This window comes from Crassostrea angulata, chromosome 10 (genome assembly GCF_025612915.1).
Source record: "Crassostrea angulata isolate pt1a10 chromosome 10, ASM2561291v2, whole genome shotgun sequence".
Classification (NCBI taxonomy): Eukaryota; Metazoa; Mollusca; class Bivalvia; order Ostreida; family Ostreidae; genus Magallana; species Magallana angulata.
The window spans coordinates 31271338-31297539 of record NC_069120.1 but is presented as its reverse complement, the minus strand read 5'-3'; the positions used below and the strand labels follow the sequence as shown (position 1 = coordinate 31297539).

Here is a 26202-nt window from a genome sequence, read left to right as displayed (position 1 = left end):
TAAATGCGACAGAAATTTTTGTTATGGCCGGACAAACAGACAGACAGACGGACAGACACACAAGGGTAAAACAGTATAACCCCTTCCTTCAGAGCGGGGGTATAAAAAGAAATGGGACTAGATTGGACACACCCTAAAGAAGCCAACATCCAGCACCACACATCAAGCTTTGTCATAGAACCCACAGGGCAAAAGGAAGAGGGAACAAAAGAGAAACACCTGGAGGCAGGATAAGGAGGCAGAATCGAAGGCACAGAACATGATCTGGAATGACACAGCAAATGCAGCCAAGAATTCAGTTCATTGGAGGGCTGTTATTAATAGCCTATGTTTCTCATGAAACAACAGGCCTATGCAATTCAGTTTAAATGAAGAATTTTTCAGTACAGCCAAACTTGTTTATAACGACACAGGTATAATGAATTTACAGCTATAAAAAATTATCATGCATGTCTTGGAAAGTTTCTTATTTAAACCTATTGGAAATTGCAGTTCAAGTGAATTTACAGCAATAATGAAGTAATTTTCAGACTCCCGCAGGCAAAATTTTAACATATCTTATCATTTATATAACAAATATTTTCCATTAAAAGTTAATTGAAAATGCATGAAACTTTAAAATGCATATGAAAAATTCTAAAACTCATATATTATACTGACATTTTTGTAAATGAAATCAATATTGATTTGATAGTTTGAAGCTATTTTTTCATAATAAATAAGATTTCTTACAAATTCCCTATAACCATATATTGAATTACGGCTATAGCAAAGGACTATGTGCGGTATTATGCATTTCTTGCCCCCAAAATTAAAGTTTTATTACAAGCTTTAAAAAAAAATTGGAATTTAGTTGAAATCATATTGAAAATAAGGGTGTAAAATTTTATCACCAAAGTGACGTAATAATGTAGAAATGACATAATGAAGATTGCCTTATTTTGATAAATTGATGTTTTGGAGCAAAATGTGGGTGTTTTCAGATGGTTTTTTGACTGGGAAACATCGAGCGCAGGCTTGCTCAAGTACCATTTTTTTTAGTATAACGTGTATAATTATCTGCAAAACAAGGAGCCACATCGCTCCCCTGAGCAACAATGACTTTAAATGGGCGTTCAAAAGATAACGTGCCATATGACCCCTCGGTAGAATAACAAAAAAATTTTTGTAAAGTATTCAATTTTACACTTATTTTTGCATACACGTAATATTTGACATTGTGCCTTTATGCATTACTATTTTTACCGAGAATAAGAAAATCCTACGCAAGATATAAAACATAACATTTGGTAGAGGTACACTGTTAACTTCATATTCCCTATATTTTCGTTCTTCCCCCCCCCCCCCCCTTCCCCAACTTTATAAAGCTATCAAAATATATGAGAGGATATAGGTTCATTTCTTCCTCAACCATTTACTAGTTATTGTATTTATTTCTTCCTCAACTATTTACTAGTTATTGTATTTTTTTTTAAATATTTTATAATAGTTATTGTATTTTATTAAAAAAAAATTCCTATAGATGTGAAGAAGATAATTGTACCTCAATGCGCTTAATTCCTTAAATTAGAAACATTCAAAAATTTAAGTTGTCTTCCCCATTATAATTAAACGACTGTTGTTTACCTGACGTTAACACATGTGTCTTTTATAACCTTACTCACACTTGATTGATGAATACACTGGAATGAAAAATGTGGTCACGTGACATGTTTAAGAGCTATAAAAATCAATGTATTGACAGGCATATCACTCTATTTTACTAAGGTCCACCCATTATTTTCATCTTTATTAAAAAACAACAAATGGCTACAAACCAGGCTGATTTTCCGCTGTAATATTTTCTTAGGAATAGTGATAATGCCTATATCCCCGTAACAGAAATGTGTCAGAACTATGGAAACTGTTTTAACTGTAACTTAAAAATTATCAAAATTGACGTAATTTTTTGGTACAAGTATTTAACGTGTAACATGACATTTCTAATGATCAACCAAAATTTCAGCATCAATAGTAGAATTATAAGCAAGATACAGAGCTCACAATTCTGCTAGGTTTGAGTCATATTTTGTTCACATGAGTTTATTACATTCAGATTAAGATTTTTAGCTTGGTATTTCCTATTCAGCATTTAAAATGAAAAAAAAAAGAATGGCCACAGATCTGTGTACCGTATTTCACGGAATTTAGGTCGATACTTTTTTCCCCTGACATGTGGACCTCGCCCTATTCATCGCTTCGCCCAATTTATGTTTTTTTTTTTTTGGTTGGAATTTTGCAAAAATTTATGCAACCCTCCAATAAAATTATGAGTGTTTACTATAATACTGCTTGAATTTCTGTGTAAAAATCGTATGGATTTTAATCAATATACTGTAGTAATTTACCATTTAAACAAAATTAAATGTAAATAGATTTATTTCTTCTTACATTTCTTACTTAGATCACTGACTGAATCATTAAATGCTGTCATGCATTTTGATCGTGTGCTTACGATAAACAGGAAATCGATTTCCCGTGGTAAAAGTAAAATGAGAACCGTACAAAGGGTAATTATGGGGGGAAATATCGTCGGGAAGAAATAAAAAAAAAAAAAAATTTGTTTTCATAATAGAATACATGAACAAGTTTTTTTCTGTATATTCAACATAAAACTTTCGATGAAATTTTAGCCAGGTGTCTCTGAAATCAGTCTGGGTAGCGCTGACTTTGTTTATACACAGTTGAACTCTCGGCACGTGCTACTCATGCCTGCAGGCTTCAATAAGATCAGATCGAGGTTGACTCGTGTGTATATACACAGTAAAAAGTCACATAGAGACACAGGGTGGCATGTGCTACCGTAGTCATGCCTCCAGGCTAGGTAACTATCCCCCGGTTAACACCAGTTTGTACACATGGCAGGGAAGTAATAAAAAACGATCTTAAATTATAACCGGCTGTACTGAATTATTTGGTTTGAAAATTTTGACGCAATTTCAGACATTTTCTTACGATGTTTTCAAGAAATACATTTTATTTCCCTTTTGTTTAAAACTGTGAAATAAGATTAAAGGCTACTATATGATAACGTTATTGGTTTAAACCATTTATTCATTAGAACTAGCGGTAATTTTTCGACCAATTCTTCGAAGTCGACCTATTTATACTTTTTTTTATATTATGGCTAAAAACGGCCTCCTTCGCCCAATAAACCGTATCGACCTAAATTCTGTGAAATACGGTACATTGAATTGAACATTGAATTGTGAGCAAACCTCTGTATCTTGCTTATAATTTGAAGATTAACACTCAACTATGGTTAGTATAAGAAACATGCACTATAACAAATAAAGAGCACAATTTATTTTTCAAAATGTCTATATATTTCCGTTTGCAATATTAAACTCTGTTTAAACTGAATAAACTCGAGAAAATTCTGAGCATCGCAACAAAACACATTGCATCAATCAAACATTACGCAAATGATCACATCGAATTACGGATAGAATGAATTGTATTTTAGTACTTTGTTAATACATCAGATTTTGCTTAATTTGCGCAGGTACAGTACCGATCAGACCCAACCTAACACCAGAGTTAAAACCCCAACTAAACCCTGGGTTTACTTTTTGGGCTTACTTTGGGTTTACTTTTTGAAAATTTGGGTCCACTCGGGGTTTACTTTGGGTTTACTTGGATATTGCTTTTGAGGTCAACAGTACGCACTAAAGTGTGAAGCAGACCCGTCTTTTATTTTACCATCCTATTGCCTGTAATTTCTGCCCCTTGTATATTTCGAATACACAGTTAGCGTCTGTTTTAAGGGGTATACTTCTAACTGGGTTTAGTCTCTGTGTTTACTCTGGGTTTACTCTGGGTCCACTCTAGTAAACCTGAAGTAAACCCAGAAAGTAAACCCAGGGTTTAGTTGGGGTTTTACTTTCTGTTAGGCTGGGTGTGATCGGTACTGTAAACAGTCAACTGTCTGATTTACCAAAGTCTCTGTTTGATTTCATACGTAATTATTACAAAATACAGGCGATAGTTCCCAGGTTATAAAACGAAAATCAAAACAAGCTAACACCACGGTGAAAACTGTCATCGCTTTGAAATATTTAACCCTAAGGCTGCTGCATTAATTTTCGCCAAGATGGCCGCCACTGCTGAATTAATTAATCACAATTAATGGTAATTGACCATCGAGTTTTAAAATCATATATCTCAGCAACTATTTATGCTACAGTTACCAAACTTATATTTAAATGCAAGAGAAAATGTTGAAGATTTCAATGCAATGCTCATTTTCTTCATTTAACTTGTATTTATCAATCTAGGTACGTTCAAATGTGAAAATCAATTAAAATCAATGCCTTTTATTGTTCCATTCTTCAATTGTCATATTTTAGAACCCAAATGACTGTAAAAGTTCCTTAGTATATGAATAAGTCATACATTGTTATTCATATCATTTTTGAACATCGGGTAAACAATTAATAGGTCAAAGTAACTGAAAAATAAAGAAATACATCAAACACTTTATCAATGTTTTTTAATGTTGGTCTGATTCACATTCTCTGACTGCTCACGTCTCTCGGTATAGATGTTGATTAATTAAACAAGAATTTCCATAAACATATCATTAAAAAATAATTAAGAAACGATAAAGGTTCATAATCCTCCATTTTAGCGTTTAATTTTTCCTCTCTGGTGAATGGGATATTCCATGGCGGTGGATCAACACGCGACCAGCCTACCTCGAGATCGGCATCAAATTCTTGGTCATTTCTTGGCACAAAGTCCATCAAAGACACATAAATCAATAATTCAACATCTTCTAAGTTATGTACTGCAGGATTAAATCCATCAAAAGTATTTACGTCTTTGCTATCACTGTGAAAAAAGTTCAAAACTTTCGTCTCGTCACTTCATTCTACGTTCGCCATTTTGGCTACAAATTCAAAACATTTCTCGGAAGTTTACCGCTCTATAGTCTTTATTTTAAACTCTTGAAAACTCTAGAAACCTTCCGAAAACATCAATTGACCAATCAAATTTCATTCCTAACAATAGCCATCCTGTTTTTGTTCAAAGCGAGCCTTGGGGAAACCTTAGATAACTCGCTCTCGGAAAAACGACAATAGTCGCGCGTAGCAGTGGCGGACCTCAAATTTCGGCGCGACAATAGTCGCGCGTAGCAGCCTAAGGGTTAACCTCGATCAATTTACTTCACAAAATCAGCACCAAAGTATTTTGCTTGTTTCAAAGATTCCCTTCACACGTGAACTGTTGCACAACAAACAAATTCATCTTTGTCAGATCAACCAGTTTATCATACGTCATGGCTGCTTTAAACAAAGAACTTCCTTTTAGAAATATGGAAAAATTACATTCCACTCGTAATCAAACTGACTCGTACCCAAACAGACTTGTAATCATATTGTCGATTAAAAAAAGACTTCATTTATAATACTATGCCTTCCTTCAAAGAGTGAAAAGAATTTATAAATTTGTCAAGCTAATTAATCGTTTTTTAAAGAAAAGATTGCATGTAAACAGAAATTTTCTATCAAATTTTGATATACCATAGGGGCCTCTTTTGCAAACTTATGGGAGATGACAATATATATTATCAAAAATCTACATTCATTTATCTCATATTTTTTTAATTATTGTAATTATATCAAAACGTTACCTTAACAGATATCCTTTTACATTTACAACCCAAGTATCATTGTTTACGACTGGACTGTTCGGGTACAAATCGGTTTGGGTACGACTTCACTTGACTCCGAATGGAATACCCAATCCGAAGCTATAAACCAATTGAAACATGCATTTTCTTTATTATTATTTTTGTAATAACTCAGATTTGAAACAAAATTAGCCCATGGTTTTTGCAATTTATATTTTTCCATCCATAAGGATTATTTATGCTAAATTACGTTGAAATTGACTCAGTAGTTCTTGAGAAGAAGATTTTTAAAAATGCTTCCCCTTTTTCTACATTTTCGAGGTTCTCTCCGCTTTGAATAAAGATCAGACTTTTATTTCTGCAATTCATATTCACCTTAATGCTTTGTGCCAAATTTGGTTGAAACTGGCAAAGCGGTTCTAGAGAAGCAGTTCAAAATGTAAAAAATTTACAGACGGACGACTGACAAAATGTGATCAGAATACCTCACTTAAGCTTTCAGCTCAGGTGAGCTAAAACATAGGTTAAAATCTATTTCAGCAGACCTGCACTCTATATTTCTGCATGCAAAATATAAAGCAAAAATGAGAATATCTTCGTTTGTTTGCACATTTGCGAGAATCAGGTCATTTGGATGACGTCATAGATAAACAGCGAATGCGCAATGACAACTAAAAACAAGATTAAAGTGATAGGCGTCCACTGTACAATGATTTATGAAGATTTGATTTTTATTCGATACTATTTGAAAATTGGTTAAAATCGGGGGCAGATATTTGACCAAACCGCACATAGTCCTTAGCTATAAATAAGTTTTACTGTATGTCATAGATTAAAAAGAATAGTTTTTTTGTTACCCTTATCTGAGCTCTTGCAATCTCCACTCCCACTGGTTCACCAGCTATAGATACCTGCAATAAACAAATCAAAACTACATTTTTAATATATATATAATTATATTTACATTCTACTGTGTTTTTCCATTAAATTCCGTGATGTTTAAATGCCTCTAAATGCAACAAGTAGTCAAAGGTCAAATTGACGAGTTTTATAATGACGTCACAAACGTTGTGCCGCTGTAAACTGCAACGTCACAAGCGAAAATCAAAGTTCACGCTTGTGGCTGTTACTGTGGCTCTTCCATTAATATTAACTTACCCTTAGGATAAGATGGGAATTTTAAGGTATGAATCACATTTGCAGACAAGGCAAGAAGTTAAAAAAAATGTAAATATAAGCATTAAATCATGATTTTTTGAAGTATACACTCTCATAACTGCAGCGGTGTGTGCATACAAATTTTCATAACGCGCTAACGCGCGTTACTCAATTTGTATGCACACACCGTTGCAGTTATGAGAGTGTATACTTCAAAAAATCATGATTCAATGCTATAATATACACACACTAAACACACACACATACAGTTCCTGAAACGTGCTAGTACACCTCATAAACCAACCGTACCATTCCTGCAAGAAACGAATCGTACCTTTCACAAAATGAAATGTACCATTCAAAAAGCGTACCGTTCTGTTCACAAAACGAACTGTACCGTACAAAAAGCGTGCGAGATCATTTATGCAAGACTTGCCTCAAAACTGCCAAAAAAATACCTTACCATGCAGTAAGCGTGCAACTTCCATATACTGGTTAATGACCTAATGCCTTTTGATGAATACCCTGACCAGAGAAGTTTAATATTTTGCTAGATTTTTTTAATATGGGATTGGATAACACATACTAAGATCTAAAACTGTAATTTTTATTAAAACAGTTACAAAAATGTTTTAATTCAATTTCCTATGTTAGACCTTAATCATTTCTTTGGTTTTTACTTGCATCGAGAGAGAGATAGAACTTGTGTGTTGATTCTAATAAAGTTTTACCACTGAACTATATTATTTTGCTTAAGGTTTCAATAGTCAGTCATTTGAGTGGGATTTTATTTCAAGACTCCACTTGCTTCACCTGTCAATCAGTTTAATTAAGACAGTACAGATCATCTCATGCACTGCGTGCTACTTGGCTCGTCCTACAAAGCTAGAAGAAAATTATCGAATGAAAACGTTTTGTTTTCTGTTTTCTTAAATCCTTATTTAACAGAGTGTTCCTAATTGAAATCATTAAAGATTAATTTCCTTCCAACTTCATGATTATAACTCATGTACTGGCGATCTGGGTCTCTTTCCCTCGCTGTCATATCATTTTTATGACTAGATAGATTCTTGATATATTTATCACTTCAAACATTCATTTGTTGATTACCAGGTATATTTCCGTGTCCTGTTTACAACAAGTATGTGAGTAAAAAGGTAAACAAGAGATGTTTGTGAAACACCTATGGCCCCCTCCCTTGGAAACATCCACAAAGAAAATGAACATAAACTGCAAATAACTGGAATTTTTCTATGTCCAAGAGCCATAATTCTGTCGAAAATTGCTCTATCATACCCAAAATCAAACTTGACCTAGATATTATCATGATAAACCTGTATACCAAATTTCATATCAATATGTTCATCTTCTGCGGAGAAAATGAGCGGAGACTGCAAATAACTGAAATTTTTCTAAGTCCAAGGGCCATAACTCTGTCGAAAATTTCTCGATCGTACCCAATATCGAACTTGACCTAGATATTATCATGATAAACCTGTATTCCAAATTTCATTTCAATATGTTCATCCCCATGTTCATCCTCTGGGAAGAAAATGAGCGGAAACTGCAAATAACTGGAATTTTTCTACGTCCAAGGGCCATAACTCTGTCGAAAATTTCTCGATCGTACCCAATTTCGAACATGACCTAGATATTATCATGATAAACCTGTTTACCAAATTTCATTTCAATATGTTCATCCTCTGAGAAGAAAATGAACGGAAACTGTTGGTGGACCGACCGACCGACAGAGAGCAGCAAAGCAATATGCCCTCCCTTCTTTGAAGGGGGGCATAATAAAATATAAACGGTTAGTCAGCATTTGTAAAATGTCAGTTAAATCGCATGCATACAGTGAAGAACCGGTACTTGTCCAACAAAATGATAACTAGATGCTGTCATTAGACAGTAATACCTGCACCAAGTGGCACACATATCATGTCTTATCTTGAAAATCATGATGGATCTACTACAAACGGAAAGTACACTTATGAGGTTCCAAGCCATTTATTTCAGCCTTTCTTCAAAAAACTTGAACAAGAAATCAGTGACTGTAAATCAGGGAAAGGATGCGAGGTCATAAACCAGAACAGCACCCAATACTTTCCTGTATCCAGAGTCTTCTTCCTTAAACACAGACCAACACTTTTCATGCATCATCTTACTCCTTCAAAAGCCAGGCTCTTGAAAAATTATCACTCTTCTCCAGAAGGCATTTTAGCATTCAAAACAAAACTCTATGATCATGCCAACTCTTCCATACAAATGCAGACCTCTAAATTTCTCAGCTGAATACAAATTACATTTTCCCAATTAGGTCATCTGATATTTATTCTGTGTCCTGTACATAGTGCTAGGTAGTGTGACTGCAGCGCACTATTATCAAATTCAAAGGACCCAGGATAACAACTCAAATTTATTTATTTTTTACAATATTTTAAAATAATTTTCCCTTCTGTTTTTCTTTAAAGTTCTGAATTTTGTTTAATTTACTGATTAGCATTAGAATGTCTAAGTTATAAACCAGCGGAAACTCTTGTAGTTTCTTAAACTGCTAGGGAACGGCGTAATGCTCTATCTCAGTATCAAGTAAACTTACTTTTTCCATCAGAATAATTTTTCTTTATACCTTGAAATCATAATTCATTTTTGCCAAAGTTTTGTATCTCAATTTCTATTGCTATTTATTTTTCTTTTCTATAAGTAATCAATAATATGTAGTTACGTTGTGTCACATGTTGATTTCTTGTGGTTTTGCTTACTGATTGATCATTTATCATGCCTTGCCCTATGCCCAAATTTGCAGATTCCAGGTCAACATAAACCGATGCCATCCTTTCTCCAATGCCATGAACACCTTTGATTTAAGCTATAATGGAACTCCTATTGCAAACATGGGATGTTATAGCTCTTTTGATATATATTTAGACGGAGGCTGTTTATCATACGAAATAATGAATAATTATGAGATTCGATGAATAAACATGGTGTGCTTCTTTGTCTCTGTCGTATATCGTTCGCATTTTATCAATTAATTTCCCGTGGAGACAATTCTCTCATTACAGCCCCCCCCCCCCCCCCCCCCCCCCCCCCGCAAGTGATTTGGGAAGTCAGTGTGTATTTTACAAGCTGATAAGAGTGTCGCGCATGAAAAAAAATAGATAGAATTGACCAAAAAATCTTTTATTGGATGCAAACAATAGCCATGATATAAATCATTAAAACCGGTACCATATAACTGAACTTGAGTTCTCTGCAAATTCAAAATAAATAGCAAAATAAAGTACATGTGTTTATTGTGTCCATAGTCTTAACGAACGAGAGAGAGAGAGAGAGAGAGAGAGAGAGAGAGAGGGAGTTCTTTTGAAAAAAAAGAAGTATACGAATTAAACTTCACAAACACAGTATATCAATCTTTAAATCAAATTTAACATCACAAACAGTGTATAATACTTCATTGTTAAGTATGCTTCCTTTCTCTTTATTTGAAATCAAACATCACAAACAGTGTAGAATACATGTACTTCATTGTTATACATTCTTTTTTTCTCTTTGCTAGAAATCAAACATCACAAACAGTGTAGAATACCTATACTTCATTGTTAGGCATGCTTCCTTTCTCTTTATTTGAAATCAAACATCACAAACAGTGTAGAATACCTATACTTCATTGTTAGGCATGCTTCCTTTCTCTTTACTTGAAATCAAAACATCACAAACAGTGTAGAATACCTATTATACTTCATTGTTAGGCATGCTTCCTTTCTCTTTACTTGAAATCAAAACATCACAAACAGTGTAGAATACCTAGTATACTTCATCGTTAGGCATGCTTTCTTTCTCTTTACTTGAAATCAAACATCACACACATTGTAGAATACTTTATTGTTAGGCATACTTCTGTTCTCCTTACTTGAAATGAAAACTATTAGAACGAAACTTTTTTCCCGTATCTTGGAAAGAACACATGGTGCACCTCGCGCGTTGATTTGAGTTACAGGGGTAACACGTGGACTCGGACTGAAACTGCTTGCTGGATTCAATCACATTGTACTATATTCTTTTGTGGATAATAATTTTATGAATATATAATATTAGTATATTTCAAATGAATGTACGTAAAATTACGCCTAAAACACTCTCTCGCTCTCTCTCTCTCTCTCTCTCTCTCAACGATCATAATAAGAGAATATCTAGATCGACGACACTCATTAATCAAGAAATCCCTTCTATGAGATTGAAAAGGAGAGAGGGAGGGGCTGTTGTACAGTTAGACAAAGTAGTTTGTGGTTTAGAGGTTATCTTTTGTCTTGAACAGGTGTGGAAACTTCTAGGATATGGCGTTTTCTACCTTGAGCTTGCAAATCACTATACACAGGAAATAATATAGACTTAAACTAAATATACACAAGAAAAGAAATGTGTACATAAATAGTTTGCATTGTATTTTTCAAGTTCGAGTTTTATGCATTTAATAACATGTACAGTTTCCCATGTTGTTTTGTGATGCAAAATAATTTCCTTCTTCCTTTTTTGTAAAGAATAAACACCTTTGAGTATTAATATAACAAGCTTATAAGGTTAAAATAAGAGAACAACACTAATTATTTTAATATTATCTACCTAACTCTGATGTCAACCTGAAAAATATCCTCGCGACCTTAAATTGCCATAATACCAAACCGCTTCGCGAATATTTCAACATGATAAGCAGTATGCACGCTGTTTTTCCTTAAATAAAAAAATCATAAAAATTTTCATTAGTTTAATTTCCTCCGAAATGATGCCTCTGTCTATCAGTACTTTCAGTACTTTGATTTTTTGTCATGATGGAACTCCCTACTGGTGGGATGTCATGACTTATTGTTTATCATGATGGAACTCCCTCAGGGGATGTCATGATCATGAACCAGGTTGCAGTTTTCCCAGATACTGTAGAAATTCTTTGTGGCGACGTCCACTTGCTGCAGTTCCTGTCTGAGGACATCAAATCCAATGAACAGTACAAATTAAAGAAAACCAAGTGAAAATCGACAAACCAATACAGAACCAATACAAAGACTTTCGTGATTATGTGAAACATGACTTATTCATTTCATCCAATTATTCCATGGACTGATGTGACATTTATGATGCTGTTTTCAAAGAGACAATCTATTTTCATTATGAACAATGTAAAGTGAAATAGCATCCTTTAAATTTTATATCTCTATTGTTCAATGTATGTGTTTACTATTTTTCTTATGCATTTTACATGCAAGTCTTGATTTTTTTTCCCCTCCTTTTTTCCATAATGGGCCCTTGTATATACATGTATATAGTAACTATACTTTAAAATTCATTCAATTAATAAGAAATCCATGCACACACTTAGGAATTGATACTTTTAAAGTCAATTTTTCCTGGTTTAGTCATTTCTTAAATTTAGGATATTATTATCTATACTGACCCTATGCCTTTAAGTTAATGATATTTTCATAAAAATAATTGACCTGCTACATGTATCAGATAATATACGTTGTTAATATTTTTTGCATATAAAAAAAAATTTTATCACTTGTTTTAGGCGTAGATAAATTAATAGTGTGTTTCCGGTTCCCCGACCGACCCTAAAAATATGCCCCGACCCTAAACATTTTATCGTCGATATATTAATCCGGATATCAACGATTCCAGTTTTACTTTTAGAAATTCCAATCTTAGTCACTTCCGTGTTTGAGAAAACACATACCCTACACCAATTTAAAGATTTATTTTGACAGTGATTTCTTGTGGAAAATGGCATCGTGCTTTCCAAGCACATTGTTGGCAATAACAATTAGAAAGTGTCATCACCAGGGGGGTAAAAACTTGATGACAACGGTAAAAAACAATTCATCATTGCCTTTTAGCAGAAAAAAATAAACTCATCTTTTCCAACTTGTTTATTGTTGTTGAAGTGAAAAAAAAAAAAAATGTTTAAATAAAATAAAATGTTTTTCCTACCTACCTACCCTATTTTTTTTCAAGCTGGAATAGGAAACCCACTATTAATTTATTTTGGCCTTACCAAGTATTTTGTTCATCTCAAATTTTTAAGTAAGTTTTTGAGTAAGTTTATGTAAAAATTGTAATTGTGCGCTGCACAACACATTAGCTACAAGACGTCAACAACTTTACGCATGGAAAAAAGTTCCTTGAAGTTTAACAACCTGTGATAGGATTATATTTAGCATGGTCACATGTCAAGCACATGTTCGTCTACAGCTTAAGGAAAACGCAACGATAAATATGATTGGTTGTATTCGTTTAAGTATCATTCGGAAAGTGTCTGTGTTATTCATAATGATGTGGGGAAAAGCTAGTTCGAGTTATAAATACATATAGTCATTCTGATTGGTGAAGAGAAACACACCCCAAGAGCGCGGTGTATATAAAGTCAGGATTTGCCTTCGTCCGCCAGTTGACGTGGAATCTTCTCTAAGTTCTCTAAGGTTCGAGTCAACTCACTTCCCTGGGTAGATGGGTGGGCCCCAGTCTCCGTGTCCCGTCTTGGGCATTGTCTCGCTAAGCATTTTGTTTATTGTCCCGTAAATTTCCATTGTGTAGCATGCTAGGCGTTTTGTCCGTGCTAAGTGCGTTGGCATTAAGTTTGGGTTACTTGGACTTTTACTTAACTTTAAGGCAGGCTTACATTTACGTTGTAACTTGGTAAGGATGGTGATAACGGGAAGTTTGTATAACTGTATATTTGTATATAACATTTGCTCATTAATAAATCTATGGATCCATAACAAGTGTTTTTATTTACACATATCTGGAACTTGAATAGAGTTGGTGTGATTTTGAATTACTTGTAAATATTTGACCGAGTGATTGAGCGTTGATATAAATTTCATGGACCTCTTGGTATAAATAAAAGTAATATCCATTATATGATTACATTGGTGCCGTGACGTTATAATAACCACTATACGATTACAAATCAAACATTTCATTTTCGAACATTTTTTAAGAATTCATGAAATATAATTGAAACAACATCAAATGATTCACATTTACAACTCAACATTTTTCAACTGAATTATTTCCTTTTTCATTCTACATGTACGTCAATCAACTGCATAAACCTACGTAATGTTTAATTATGACTTCACATCACGTAAGACTCCACACAGTGTAATATCAAAAATTAATCCCATGAGTGATATCCACCGCATATTGAGATAATCATGTGATAAAAAATAATCTGTTTTGCAGGCAGGTATATTTCATAACAAATTGAGTATGTAGGCCTAACTACATCTGCTAAAGCCTAGACATATTGTTTATAATAAAAATGAAAATTATCAAAGACATCAACTATTTTTTTTTTTTGCCAACTTGTTATAGTTTTGCTTTAGATGGAAGTATGTCATTTTTTTAATCTTCAAACACATAAGAAAACTTTGCACTCATTTCTGCGGATTTATTGATAGCAAGATTTGTTCGGCTCCTTAGAATTTTGCAACTTCCAGACGTACAAATCCATAGATGGCTTTCGAGCGAAAGACGCCATAAAAAAATAAGTCGAAATTACACCATCCTACCCTATATAAACATTAGGGCCCTGTCCTAACACAAGAACCCCTGACCCAGGGACTATAAAATTCATAATTTTGGAAGAAGCACTCTTCTTCATCATAACTAATATGTACTTCATTCATCGGATTAATAGTCAGAAGTAGAGGAGAAGATTTTCAAAGATTTACTGCATTTACTTAGAGCCCCATCCAAACAGCAGAATCCTTGAGCCAAGGGCAATGAACTTCACAATTTGGAAGAGGCACTCTTCCTTATCATAACTTTGTACTTATAAGTTATCTGCTTAATATTCTGGAGCAGATAAGATTTTCAAAGAATTGGGCCAGCATTTTTTGAAATTTTGATGTACAAACCTGCCGACCCAATTTTTTTAAAATTATTTTTTTACTGGCCTTAATGCATATGAACAATACATGTATGTGCTTGCATAAAAAAGAAAACCTTTCTCTTTTAAACAAGCATAATCTACTATATTAACACAAAATGGCAGCTTCTGGACATGTGTTCTATTTTTAAAAATAAAATATGTTGTTAAAGAATTATTTTTTTTTTTCATGACGGAGAAATTTTTCAATTTTATTTTAATTTTTTTCCCCTCCTCCTCCCCAAACATTTTGAAAAGCATTACGTAAACTTAAAAATTAAAAAATGCTGGCCTTAATGCATTTTCACTATACAATCATTAGAGCCTGCCCTAACTCAAGAACCACTGATCCAGAGGCCATGAAATTCACAATTTTGAAAGAGGTAAGTCCTCTACCTCATCATTACTATGTACTTAGTTTATCTGCTTAATATCTAGAAGCAGAGGAGAAGATTTTTGAAGAATAAGAGCCCCGCCCTAACACAAGAACCCCTGACTTAGGGGCAATGAAATTCACAATTTTTGAAGAGGCACTCTTTTTCATCATAATTATGTACTTAGTTCATGGGTTTAATAGCCAGGAGCAGATGATAAGATTTTCAAAGAATTAATGCATTTTCACTATAAAATCATCAGAACCCCACACTAAACAAGAACCCCTCATCTTGGAGCCATGAAATTCACAATCTTGAAAGTGAGCTTATATAATGCTTATTATAATCATGCCAGCAGTTATACTGCTTGATGTCTAAGAGTAGAGAAGTTTTTTGTTATTATAGTTTACATTAATTTTAATGGTTTACCTCTACCCATCAGGGCCCAGATGGGGCAGGGGCCTTGAATTTCACAATTTTTAGACTTCTTCACCCAAGCTAAATTTGGTTGAAATTTGTTAAGTGGTTCAAGAAAAGAAGCTATAAATGTTCAAAGTTCATGCTGACAATCGATTAATGACGACGAACAAAAACAGATAGCAGTAGGTCATTTGAGTGACTCAGGTCTGACTAATAAGATCTCCTGAGTCACCCAGGTGACCTAAAAATATACACAAACACATATTCTGACACATTTAGCTTCTCATATGTTACAATATTGAACATTAAATCTGATGGATAAAGATCATTTACCTTGACTGTATGCCTCTACCCATCATTTATGACATTATGATGTCATTTACCTTTATTGCAAGCCCTTGAGGCAGGGCTAATGGTAAATTCTATCACAAATGGATGGACAGTATTGTCTAATAGATTTCTATATACCCACAGACATTAAATAATTGCTTCAAAGGATACGTACCTGATTGCTTTTCTCTTGGATACTGTTACCCCTGTTTGAATCTGGAAAATGAATGTGACATCCGGTCTGTTGCATGACTTTCTTTATATTGTTGCCTCCTTTGCCAATAACATGTGAGTGATCAGTATAAGACACATCCATCTTCAGTGTCACTCTGTTTATCTGTTTAGTATTAAAAATCCATATATTAAACCAGTTAACATTCAATTTATATTGTATATATACCGTATATCTGGTAATTTTCGTGATGATCTAATTTTTGCAAATCGCAAAAAATAACTAACACAAGTTAAAAATGTATCAGATTTTCTTGCAAATTTTGTGACACACGAAAAAAAACGGATAAACGGTAATAAGCATAGTTTGATTTACATTTTAATTTTGTGAGCGTCTTGTGTTTACATATCTAACTTGGCAAAATTGAGATGGGAATATTCTTAACGAAATAGAAATGAAACTAAATTAAAAAAAATGAAACAAAACAAAATCTACCAAATGAAACAAAATCTAATGAAAGGAATGAAACTTACTCATACAAATACTCACTTTTTCATTCCATATTGAAATACTCATAGTAATAAAGAGTAAGGTAGTTGCATATGATAATTGTGAAACTGAATGCCTAAACAGTAAAACAACAATCAAAAAAAGAGAGAGGAAAAAAAACATAAGAAATACTAAAGTGAAGTATCATTGTACATGTCACATCTAAAACTGCCAGATGATTAAAATCATTCCATGGAGACCATTGCTTTTTCAAATTCTTCAATTTCTGATTTCTAAATACAAATAGACTTTTCAATCTTGTATCTTTGATTTATATAGAGCCCTAAAAATACTGGTGTCTTTTGTTTTAAACATAAAAATATAGATTGCTTTGCATATAAGATAACAACGTTTAGAATTCTGTTCTCCCCATTAAGGGGTTAAACACCAAATAATACATCACAAACATCACAACTAACATTTTTGTAGCATTTATCATGTATAAGTATACTAAGTGAATTGCATAGAGGTTGTATTTTCTTGCATTTGCAAAAACATGTTGTATAGTTTCAGACATATCATTACTAAAAGTACAGCAATCGAAGGTAGTAATGTTGATTTTCTTAAGATAATATTTAACAGGAAGAATTCTATGGAGAATTCAATATTGTAACCAGTTAAATCGTTGGTAGTTCTAAAACATATTTTAAAAACATCCTGTACACAGAGATCATTTGGCAAAGTATTACATAGTTAAGCATTCCATTTGTAAGTTGACTGTAGATACAATCATTGTAGTTTATATATATATAATATAAAGAGAGGGACAGACAGACAGACAGACAGACAGACAGAGACATACAGGTGAATCTCGATAACTCGAACTTCAGAGGACTATGATTAAACTTCGAGCGATCAAGAGTTCGATAGATCAAAAGTTTTTTAAAAATCCAGAAAATTTTTGTTACGGTCATTTTGGTTCTAAAATTAGTAGCCAGAAATTTATATTTATAACATGGAAGGATAGTCTGACATGATTTCAATTGAGTTGACCCCATTTTGACCCTGTAACAATTTCATATTAAATTTGTGCATTAATATATACACATGTATAAGTAAGTTTAGAGACTTATCATTTTTATATGAGTTATAATAGGAAAGAAGGGGTCTTTCTTTCCTAATGTATTATAATGCATCAAATACAATGTAGGCCATGACCATATGGGATTGTTCTGACCCCATGAAACAGGAAAATACAAAATATCTTCTTATGTCATTATGATGCATCAAATGGTGTAAAGTACATGACCCCCAGGTGTTGTCTTTAACACCCCCCCCCCCTATGAAATAGGAAATGATGATACACTGTATATTTTGATAACTTTTGAGATCCTCATCCCTAAACCATTTAATTTATTCTTGCTCTTTAATTTGTGTCATTGCGCATCAAATTATATATAGGTTATGCCCCCTCGGAGACACCCTGACATTCTAGAACTAGAAATAATAAAGTATTTTAATTATCTCATTCATATGTAGTGTTTTATTCATATGTAGTGTTTGATCCATATGGGTAGTTCCTAGCCTAATGATGACACTGCTTTGTTTAGGAGACTTCGTTTACAATTGCCCCAAATAGGCGGATACACATGCATTCTGCTAATATTTTAGTCCCTGAATGAAATTAAAATTTTTAAAACTTTATTGCACATATATAGGACAGCCCCAATTATATCCCAAAGATGACGTAGCTACTCCAAAAGTTGTAAGAGGAGTTCTGGGAACCATACTTTTTTTTGCAAAAAAAACCGTCATTTTTTGTTCCCCACTGATCCCCTTAATAAAAGAAAAAAATTCTGGAACCTGATCACACTTCAATATGACACTCCCAATCATATTTTAGAAGATCATTGGCTACTGCAAAAAAAATCAAAGGCCTGAAGGGCCACAATGGCGTCGAGTAAAAGTTAATTTGAAGAGTAATAACCTAAATAATTTTTTAAACAAGTGAAAAGCTGTCAATGTGACAGCAAACCAGGTTTTCTTTTATGCGAACTGTATCCATAATCCATGTCAACCCATATCCAGTGAAATGGAGTATCCCATATGCAATATTTTGCCAAAAAAGACTTAGTTCAAAAGCTGGTATTTTTTTCATAAATAATCAGAAATAAAAATCTAAGCAATATGCACACCTCTGATACATGTACAATTAATCTGCAAAAGAACAACTTTCTATCTATAAAACTGTAGGAATAGTTATCCGTACAATGAGGATACACTATATGCATTATTTTGCCAAAAATTGACTAAGCTGGTATTTTTTTCACAAATTATCAGTAATCAAATCCTAGCAATACGCACACCTCTGATATATGTATAATTGATCTGCAAAAGACCAACTTCTTATCTTGAAAACTGTAGGAGGAGTTATCCGTACAATGAGGGTACACTATATTCAATATTTTGCCAAAAAAGGACTAAATTCAAAAGCTGGTATTTTTTTTTATAAATTATCAGTAACCAAAATCCTAGCCATACGCACACCTCTGAAACATGTTCAATTGATCTGAAAAAGAACAACTTCCTATCTTGAAAACTGTAGGAGGAGTTATCCGTACAATGAGGGTACACTATATGCAATATTTTGCCAAAAAAGGACTAAATTCAAAAGCTGGTATTTTTTTCATAAATTATCAGTAATCAAAATCCTAGCAATACGCACACCTCTGATATATGTTCAATTGATCTGAATAAGAACAACTTCCTATCTTGAAAACTGTAGGAGGACTTATCCGTATAATGAGGGTACCCTATATGCAATATTTTGCCAAAAAATGACCAAGTTCAAAAGCTGGTATTTTTCCTAACTTATCAGTTATCAATTTTAACTTTTTAAAAACAAAAAATAAAAACAAATACATTAGTCAACTTTAAAAAAAAAATTAGAAAATGTTTTTTATCACATAACTAATAAAATTACAATTCATTACAAATTTGCTCACCTAATTCTTAAAAAGTTTTGAATTTCAATTGAAAATCTAAGTTTAGAAATATCTTAGGAGCTATAAATTTTTTAAATTTTTTTTTCTATTCATATAGAAATAAATATTAAAATTATGATTATGTTTAATTCTATATAATATATATTGTATACTGCTGATAACCACTCTGTCTCTTATAATTAATTTCATCTAAAATTCACAAGGGTCCAAATGACACAGGCCGAAAAGATCAGGGGTAGATAAAATAAAGCACCCATTCTCGTTGTTTACAAAGTGAAAGTAGTTCACTAGTTGGTTTAAAATAACTTATGTTGTAGATATACCTATCGCTCGATTAGGAAGTTTTGTTTCTACAAGATCAAACATTTGTGCATTGTCAATTTTTGATATGGATACAAAATAATCTATTTTGCAGGCTGGTACATATCATAACCAAATTGAGTATGTAGGCCCAGCTATCGCATGTGTCAATATATACAAAACATATTTCAAGAGATGATTTGTCTACAGTTGAAAATGTAGGAGGAGTTCGAGGAAAAAGGTTTTTTGTGAAAAAATCATTTTTTACCAATTATTTGACCCCCAGAACTACCAGAGAATTTTTGAAACATTTTTACAAAACAACATGACACCCTAATTCAAACTCAAAGTATTCAGTTTGCTGGTTTAGACTGCAAGATCTCATAAACTGATTAAGATTTAAGATTTTCACATCTGCGCATCCATGATTATGAAATATCTCTCCCTCTCTCTCTCTCTCTGTTATAATAATCAGTTTATTTAGACCAAATATCTCATTTGTCCGTCATCCGAACAAATCGTATTTGTCCGAACACATCGTAATTCATCCGAACAAATAACTTATTTGTCCAAACAAATAAGATTTACTTAATTTTTCATCTGGCCTTTCCACGCCGCCATTAGGTTGTAAAACATAGATTCGTTAATTTCTTATCTTGAAGTCATACAAATAGTAGTTTTAAACAAGTGTCAAATATATGAATTTATATACAGACCCTAAAACGTACTTACTACTACACCAAAAAAGCGTGCAGCCTTCGTGCGAGAAACGTTTCGTGTAAACCGTTTAGCGTTTCGGGCAAAGCGTGCAGCGTTTCGGGCAAAGCGTGTAAATCGTTTCGGGCAAAGCGTGCGAGAACCGTGTGAAACGTTCATCAGATTTCATTCGGAACTCTCTGACAATTTAATTGTTTCAAAATAGCGCTCGTGTTAAACATTACTTTAATTGTGATTGGCAAAACTCCTTTGAGATATTCTCGTGATAAAAAACTATAAGAAATGATACTTATCTTTTTACAAAATTGAATTAATTTTTAACAAACAAAAGAAAAGTACGCATATTGAAAGAAGTTATTGAGACTATTCGGCTGTGTACAACCAGTACACATAACCAGTACACATAACCTCGGACATCGGGTAAGACCTGCACCTGGCTGAACCTGTCAATCAAACTCTGTGTATTCCTTTTCATTGGATGGTCACGCGTCTCTTTTTTTTTGTCAATAACCAATGAAAATTTAATGATTTCAAGGTAGTCGGAATCAGTATTTGGTTATGCACACAATTTCAATGATATCTTGAACAAAATTAAATGTAAACATAAAAAGAAAATATACTGTTCATTTCTATGAAATGCGGGAAGTAAATTCTTCTGAATCCCGATTAAAAATATTTCTACAAGTTATTATTTTGATTATTTAAACACTGATAACGGAAAACAACAAGTAATTAACACACTGAACTTTTCCTTAAATGTCATATGCAATTAAATATTATGGGAATCTATATGTATGGTCCTTATTCAAATAGATTATGATAGATATATTGAACGCGTTATGCGGGGCGCCGGTTATATATACGAGTATTGAAACAAAAATCTAAATCATTTTTTATTTTTTGTTCTTTCCGAAATCCGAAATAGTAATGACAACTTTCTTTATGGTTTAATCCATTGATTTTTTTCTGTGATATTATGTACGGAACATTTATTTACGCAAATGATTCGACATAAAAAAAAATTAATCAGTTGTTTAATAGCATTTTTCTAACTTATGTGACTAATTTTATTTTATATAACTTTCAAAATTATCAATGTAAATAATTAAAAGTTTTATTTACGGTTAGTATTTTTACATCGTATTCTCTGAAACCAATAAAAATATTAATGTGAAAAGAAAAAACAAATCCCGCCGAATACTGAAAAACCGATTTCAGTTTGTACTCATACAGATTTTATTTTTGGAATTGAATATTGTGTTACGGTAACTTCTTTCTCTGGAATTTTTATTATTTACGGGACTAATAAGAATTATGGATATTTCTGTTGAGCAATAAATATATTTATAGAAGTAATATTTTTGGCTAATTCTGTGAATAAATATTTTTTTGCTTTAACTATAAGTACCAAATTTATTTAATTAATCAATTCAATACTTATGTACATAAATGTTTCTAATATCAGTATTTCTATTATTTCGTGTTTTCTTAAAATTAATTCTTACTAACAGAGTCAGGGTAAAAACCCGAGAGGACCCGAATCAATCAGGATAAAAGCGTGTCCAAAGCGTGTGAAAAGTGAGTAAATCGTTTCGTGCGAGAATCGTTTCGTGTAAACCGTTCAGCGTTTCTAGTTAATCGTTTAGCGTTTCAGGCAAAGCGTGCAGCGTTTCGTGTAAACCGTTCAGCGTTTCGTGTGAACCGTTTAGCGAGCGTGCAGCGAGCGTGTGGTGTAGTAGTACGTTTCAGGGTCTGTACAATATCGACGAAGCTTCAATATTACTTGGTTAATTTTATTATAAAGATGCACAACCAAAGCAGCTTTGTTTTTACAATAAAGAAGCACAACCATTGTTTGTGAAAAATTTAGAAATTCAGTAAATTTTCAAAAATGGCATTATGTAAAATATGGTATGCTGATTCCTCAAGAAGAGGAATGGTGGCCAACTCTATGCAAAAATATAGTTTAATCTTATATCTCAACATTCTTTCAAAAATCACACTTTTAATATGAATACACTTTTGAAAATACCTTTGTATCAAGTATTGACAAAATTTGATCTTTTGCATTTTTCACATCTTCTGTGAGTCCAATGATTTTGATATGAGGATCTGAAATCAAATAAGAAAACATAAGTAATCAAAGATTACAGAACTTATTTATGTGCAGGAGGCCACTCTTGAGGTCTCTCTATATCATTATATGATACAAAAAATGTAAAGCCAAACTATTCATACAAAATGATACATTGGCAATTTTATAAACATAGGTAATCACAGATTACAAAGCTCACCGAGACGAGACATCACCCTTATAAGACTTCACCTTTATGAGACCACCTTTATCATATCAAATGAAAATCATACTTTATGATCTTGGATATTCATGGATTCTGTTTTGACACAAAATCGTATATCATCTGTTAAAAAATTGTATGATAATCATATGTTCATATGTTAATCAATACAATAATATAAAATCAAATATTGCATCCTATCATATTTACAACATATATCATATAATACAATAAAATATCATAATAAACAATGATGAGATATGATATTGTAACGTATGATATGACATTGTATTGTGTTATACGCTATTGTATTTGATCACATAATACAATATCATAATATATAAAACAATATAGTAAAATATTACAATATCATATTACATAATACATCATAATATTGAAACAAATGATATTATATTGTATAATATAGTATGATATTGTATGATACTGTATCATTTTTGATACATAATATGATATTGTATCATATGATAAAATATAATTTGATATGTTCATCATTGTATCATATCAAATGATACAATATTATGTGATAAAGTAAAATATTATATAATACAATATTATATTATACATATTGTATCATATGATACAATAATATATTATACAATATCATACACTACAATTTCATGTGATAATATATCATATTATAAACCGATATCAAATCCTACAATATTGTATATATCAGTATCATTTTATACAATTTCATGTGATATAATTCTATATTACAGAAACTAATATCATATTAATATCGTATGATACAATATTATAGAATATACAATATTGTATCATAGGATACAATATTATATTTTGCAATATCTTATGTAATAGTATCTTGTGATAAAATAATAAATTAATAATACAATATAGTATTATACAATATTGTATCATAATATACAATACTATACATAACAATATCATGATACAATATTATAACATAAATCATCAAAAAAATTGATACAATATCATATCGTATCATATAACTTTTTATAATATTACATATGATATTATATTGTATCATATTAAACAATATTGTTTCATACCATACAATACTATATCATAGGAATCATGTTATATCATTTATCAACAAACACATCTATCTATCAAGCAGGTTTGAGTGAGGAGTGAGGAGATTTCTTTAGCATCCTTGATAATGGAGATCAGGCTCTGCATCTAAAGCAACCTCTGTGTTTCATTTATCATATAGTTAAATCAACTATGCAAGCTATCATCTATAAAACATGTGACCTGTTCCAAAAAAACTAAACCTCATCCAGCATCCGAAGCCTATGGCTTAGATTCAGCATTCAAGCCTGTCAGGTGCATCAGTATACATAAGACGCATCTCCATGCAAGTTTGGTGAAGTTCAGACCAGTAATAACTAAGATATCATCATCAGAGGGCACTAGCAATTAAAACTTAACCTGCTCCAGCATCCGCAACCTATTGCTCAAATTCAACATCCATGCCTGTCAGGTGCATCTGTATCATAAGACACACCATCCATTCAAGTCTGGTGAAGTTAGGACCTGTAATAACTAAGATATATTTTTTAGCATCCTTGATAATCGAGATCAAGCTCTGCATCTGAAGCTTCCTCTGTGATTCATTCATATTACAGTTTAATATGCAAGTTTGAAATAGTACTATTATCTATTAAACATGTGACCTGTTCCAAATACTTTAACCATATCCAGCATCTGAAACCTATGGCTCAGACCCAGCATTCAAGCCTGTCTGGTGCATCAGTATCATAAGACGCACCATCCATGGAAGTTTGGTGAAGTTAGGACGAGTAATAACTAAGATATAATCATCAGAGGGCACCTGTTTCAAATACTTGAACCAGCTCTAAAAACCTTAACCTCCTCCAGCATCCGAAACCTATGGCTAAGATTCAGCATTCAAGCCTGTCAGGTGCATCAGTATCATAAGACGCACCATCCATGGAAGTCTGGTGAAATTAAGACAAGAAGTAACTAAGATATAATCATCAGAGGGCACCTGCAACAAAAACTTTAACCAGCTCTAAAAACCTTAACCTCCTTCAGCATCTGTAACCTATAGCTCAGATTCAGCATCCAAGTCTTTCAAGTCCATAAGTAGGTCCAGATGCATCATCCATGCAAGTTTGGTGAAGATAGAACAAGTAATAGCTTAGATACAGGACCTGCAACAAAAACTTTAACCAGGTCCGGACGCCGACGCCGAGGGTATAGCATAAGCTCCCCCTGACTTCATCTCGGTGAGCTAAAAATCACATGAATCATCATTTGATAAAAAAAAGAAGAAATATATTGCCAAACATTTTAATTAAACTAGAGCTGTCCTAATGGGACTAATACCCTCGCAAGGCTAATTTCAAATGGGACAAATAATTGAATTGAATAATTAAGGTTTGGAACACATACAAAAAAAAAAATTCTAGAATTGTAAAAAAAATAAAAATTATTTAACAAAGAAAAATTAAAATCAAAATTGTCAGAATTTAACTGTAAATACATATCTATAACAGTAATACATTTCCAAATGTATGTATCTGATGATATATTTTTTTTTAATTTAATTGATTTCAAGAAAAACCAACAAAATGACAATAACCCCTCCTTTTGCAGTAAATGGTAATACCGGTAGCCAAGCAATGCTCTTCTGTTGATAAAACTTTCAATATCTTTCTAATAAGAGTCTTAACAGATGCAATTGGTTGTTTCAAATTTTCCTCACTTTCTCCTATGGCACAATGGAATTCCATACCATTGGACTATGATTTTCTTTGATGAGCTTGTTAAATTTAATAAACTCCCAAAAAATTACCATAACTAGAGCAGAGCTTGTTGCAAAGCCATGAGTAGGTCTTCCGTTGTTGCTGAGAGTTGAAAATTTATATGATTTGGTGTCAAACGATTATAATGACTAATGACTAAAATTTCACTTCTGCTTTTGCTATAAAAACGTGTTGTGATTGAAAGCCTGTATAAAGACAGGAAGAAAATGTTTAAGTAAAACTATTTGTCGAATTTGTGTAATTGTTTTGAAAACTCTTTAAGGCCCTGTCACACCAAGTAGCGTTCCCAGGGCGTATTCGCGGCGTTGTAAAATTCATGGAATCGCCGTAGGATCGCTAGGAAAATTCAGAAAAAATATACAATTTTATTTTAAAATTTTACAAGTGAAAATGTCACGGCATCCTGACGGCGACTGAGATGTTCTTACAGAGCTTCCAACTACGTTTCAACAGAGTTCTACTTGGCGATTGACTGCGCTCTCGCTGGGTATCCGCCAAGCGCTCATGACGTGCTAGTAGTTTTTACCTCACATCCACGGCGTGC

General features: G+C 32.7%; 1 protein-coding gene across 1 annotated transcript in view; it reads right to left on the bottom strand.

Moving 5' to 3' along the window:
* LOC128165932 (protein bicaudal C homolog 1-like) overlaps positions 1–26202 on the bottom strand; it is a 304614-nt gene that overhangs the window by 215526 nt on the left and 62886 nt on the right. Inside the window, exons 5-7 of the mRNA XM_052830867.1 lie at positions 22599–22678; positions 16059–16220; positions 6532–6585 (exon numbers count right to left, since the gene is read on the bottom strand). Coding sequence (XP_052686827.1) covers positions 6532–6585; positions 16059–16220; positions 22599–22678 — 296 coding nt within the window. The remainder of the gene's footprint in view (positions 1–6531; positions 6586–16058; positions 16221–22598; positions 22679–26202) is intronic.